The 3,987-nt window shown below is 50.2% G+C and overlaps 1 protein-coding gene across 1 annotated transcript; it reads right to left on the reverse strand.

Moving 5' to 3' along the window:
• Positions 1-958: 958 nt before the first annotated feature.
• On the reverse strand, positions 959-3,981 carry LOC112960434 (cytochrome P450 2J1-like). Its single transcript, XM_026054683.1, has 4 exons — positions 3,467-3,981; positions 2,860-3,022; positions 2,510-2,650; positions 959-1,020 (listed from the first exon to the last, which is right to left on the reverse strand). The coding sequence occupies exons 1-4, from the start codon at positions 3,674-3,676 to the stop codon at positions 959-961; spliced, it is 576 nt and encodes a 191-aa protein (XP_025910468.1). The 5' UTR covers positions 3,677-3,981.
• Between the last annotated feature and the right edge of the window lie 6 nt (positions 3,982-3,987).

Below are 3,987 nucleotides of genomic sequence, written 5' to 3' on the forward strand. Positions count from 1 at the left end.
CATCCCTGCATTCCCTGACAACGTTCCTGTATTTATCCCAAGTGGCCTGTCCTTTTTTCCACATTCTATATACTGCTTTCTTCTGCTGGAGTTTTGTCAGGAGCTCTCTGCTCATCCACGCAGGTATTAGAGAGAATTTAACGTTTTTAGAAGAAGGGGCAGGCAACTTAGAAAGAGAATGAGCAAGTTGCTAGGATATATAGGGAGATAATTAGAAAGGCAAAAACTCAGAGGGAACGCAATCTGGCGACCGTTGTAAAAGACAACAAAGGAGGTGGAGTGCGTGGAAGATGGCTTTCTATCACAGCTGGTAAATGAGCCTACCAGGGAGGAACCTCACTGGACCTCCTCGTTGTGAACAGAGAAGGACTGGTGGGAGATATGGCGATTGGAGGTCGTCTTGGGCATAGTGATAGTGAAATGAGAGGGTTTTCAACCCACAGTGAAGCCAGGCGAGGCATCAACAGAACYGTTGCGTTAGACTTCTGGAGGGCTGACTTTGGCCTGTTTAGGACATTGACTGGGAGAGTCCCACAAGAAACAAAGGGAAAAGGGATCCAAGTAGCCTGGACTTTTCTCAAGAATCCTTGAAGTGCAGGGACAGGTGGTCCCCATGTGCCATAAGATGTGCTGGAGGGGAAGAAGACTGGCCTGGCTCAATAGGGACCTATTGCAGAGACTGCAGGAAAAAGGAGAATTTAACATCTTTAGGAGATGTGACAGGCCGCTGAAGAAGAGAACTAGCAAGTTGCTAGGGTAGGTAGAGAGATAATTAGAAAGGCGAAAGCTCAGAAAAACTCAACCTGGTGACTGTTGTAAAAGACAACAAAGATGTTTCTACAAATACATTAACAGGAATAGGAGGGTCAAGGAGACTCTCCATCCTTTACTGGATGTGATGGAGTACGTTGTCACCAAGAATGAGGCCAAGGCTGAGATACTTAATGCTTTCTTTGCCTCAATCTTGAACAACCAGACCAGTTATTCTGGAGGTACTTGGCACCGTGAACTGGAAGACACCTGTAGAGTGCAGAATAACACCCCATAATCCCGGAGGGAACAGTCAGTGACCTAACACTGCACTTGGACAAACACAAGTCTATGGTGGCAGAGGGGACCCGGTCATGGGTTCTGAAGGAGCAGGCAGATGTGCTTGTCAAGCCACTCTCCATTTACAAGAGGAGTTGAATAGAGGATCCGGGCAACTACAGGCCTGTCAGCCTGATCTCTGTATCAGGGAAAGTTATGGAGCACATCATCTTGAGGGTGTTTGCACAGCCTGTGTGCGACAACCAGAGGATCAGGCCTGAGTTCATGACAGGCATGTCCTGCCTTCAGGACAGGTCTCCTGATCTCCTTCTGTGAGCAGGTGACCTGCCTAGTAGATGAGGGAAATGCTATGGACGTGGTCTACTTAGACTTTAGTAAGGCCTTTGACACAGCCTCTCACTGCTTTCCCATAGAGAAGCAGATAGCTCATGGCTTTGACAGCTGTACTCTTCACTGAGTGAACAACTGTCTGCATGGTCATACCCAGAGAGTGATGGTTAAATCCAGCTTGAGATTGGTCATGAGTGGCATCCCCCAGAGGTCCATGTTGGGGCTGGTCTTTAATATCTTTTTCAATGATCTAAATGAGGAGATGGAGCGCCCCCTCAGCCAATTTCCAGACGACACCAAGCTGGGAGGAAGAGTTGATCTGCTTGAGGGGAGGAAAACTCTACAGAGGGATCTGGACAGGCTGAATCGATGGGCTGAGGCCAACTCTATGGGGTTCAACAGGACGAAGTGCTGGGTCCTGCCTTTGGTCACAACAACCCCATGAAACGCTACTGGATTGGGGCAGAGTGGCTGGAGAGCTGTGTGGCAGAAACGGATGTGGGGGTGCTGGTCAACAGGCAGCTGCACATGAGGCAGCAGTGTGTCCAGGTGGCCAAGCAGGCCAATGGCATCTTTGCTTGTATTACGAACAGTGTAGCCACCTGGAGCAGGAATGTGATCGTGACCCTGTCCTCAGCATGGGTGAGGCCACGCCTTGAATAACTGTGTTCAGCTTTAGGYTCCACCCTACAAGAAAGACATGGAGGTGCTGGAACATGTCCAAAGAAGGGCAAAGAAGGATTTACAGTTGTACTCAATGATTTTTAGGGTCTTTTCCATCCATAATCGTTCTATGATTCCTGGACCTTCCCCTTTTCTGCTGCTTTGATAAGGTGGCTCACCCCATGTGTTGACCCGGGAGATGAGAAAGGAAGGTTAAAGACTGGAGACAAGGCCAAGGGTTTCTCCTCGAGTTTCTAGCAGCAACTTGGTCATGTCTCCTGCATTTTATAAATACATTAGTTTGGCTCCACTCTGCATGTTTCCACTTAATCAATCTGCAAAACAGAGTGGCAGCAGCTCTTGTTTGGGAGCATCACGTGGTAGAAAAAACTCCTTGGGTCAACCCATCATCTTCTGCCCTTGTGTACCTCAAGGCCACCTGGCCAAACCCTGTGCCCAAGGTAACCTTGCGGCAAGGGAAGGACACNCCGGCACTCCTCCTGGATCCGCTCCCCCAAGCTCTTCTTGCCCAGGCCAAAGTTTCTGAGCGTGGTCAGGGCAAATCTTCTCTGCTGTTTCCATAAATGCCCATTAGAGGAGATCAGCCCTGGAATAAAAGGACAAAAAAATATCCCACCGTGAGGTAAGGGAGTTCCTGTTCTCAGGAAGAAAAAGCGTTACCTCTGCCATTTGCAATGGCAGAGCAGCCAAGGGCATTATGGTGGTCACAGGCAGTTTCATTCATGGGCTCACAGGTGTTGTGCAGGGTCCACCTTTAGACTTTCTGTCCCAAATACACATGCTAGATGAACTCACCGCGTTGGCTAAAGAGTTCAGTTTCAAGAGGGACTTCTGGTCGATCTAGGAAGTTTTCGCCTTGGTTTACCAGCATCTCCTTTACCATCTCAACTTTGTTGATGAYAATGTAGCTCATGCCAGCCAGGTCTGTGCTGAAGATATCCCCATATTTTTTACTAAGCTGGAAGGGAAAAACAAATGATCAAACGCGTGGCTAACAAAAACAAATGATCAAACCAATGGATAAGAAAGCTCAGTAGAGAAGCGACAGACAGGAAATCCCAAGCCATGAGCTGTTGCCAGCGACCTGAGCAAAGTCACAGTGAACTTCGGAAGTTCCATCTGCATATGAAGATCTTCTAAAGCCGCCTGCATGTGCCATTGTGCCATTTGCTCTAAGTGCCCCTGATAGAGAGTGGGGAGAGGAGTGGACTAGTTTATCCCTAGAGATCTCTTCCAACCTCAAGCAATCTGTGATTCTGTGTGATTAGGAAAGTCGGGATTAGGAAGGGAGGGATAATCAAGAGGGTATATATTAAAGTGGATGGTGGATCATGGAAAGGCCTCTGCCACCTAGCCCCTTCCTGTCAGCCCTTGGGTCTCTTTGACTCTCAGCACTCTTTACCTTTTCGATCCCTCTCAGAGGGTCGGCGAAGTCCATGGAGAGGATATTCCCCAGGAAGGGGAGGGAGAAGGGTCCCGGCGGGAAGTTTTTGGGCTTCCTCTTCTTCATGTAGTCAGCGATGAGCAGGAAGACGACGAGGAAGAYCAGGAGGGTCCKTATGGAGAGGSTGGAGACRCCCTCGCTCAGGAGGCGCAGCATGGCGAGGCTCATGATGCCGGCAGCCCCAGGCGTCCGGATCCGCGCCCGGAGCTGGGCAAAGTGCACAGGGAGACAGGCACCCGCGAGCAAGCTGCTTGTGCAAMTGCCCTCCCACCCGRCACGCCTGCCCGTCCGGTCGAGTTTACAGTTATAACGCAGATCTAGTCTTTGATGCTTGCCAGGGGCACACCAGAGACACCAGGCTGGAAAGCCTCACTGACGCCGCCTGCTCTGCTCTGCGTTGCCGCCTCCTTCCCTCAGTGCCAGCGGCTGTGATGGAGCCCAGCCAGGAGCTCGGCTTGTGCTTCCTGGTTGCTCTGCAG

The sequence above is a fragment of the Nothoprocta perdicaria genome, unplaced genomic scaffold, assembly GCF_003342845.1.
Source record: "Nothoprocta perdicaria isolate Ctin4 unplaced genomic scaffold, notPer1 scaffold_0, whole genome shotgun sequence".
Lineage (NCBI taxonomy): Eukaryota > Metazoa > Chordata > Aves > Tinamiformes > Tinamidae > Nothoprocta > Nothoprocta perdicaria.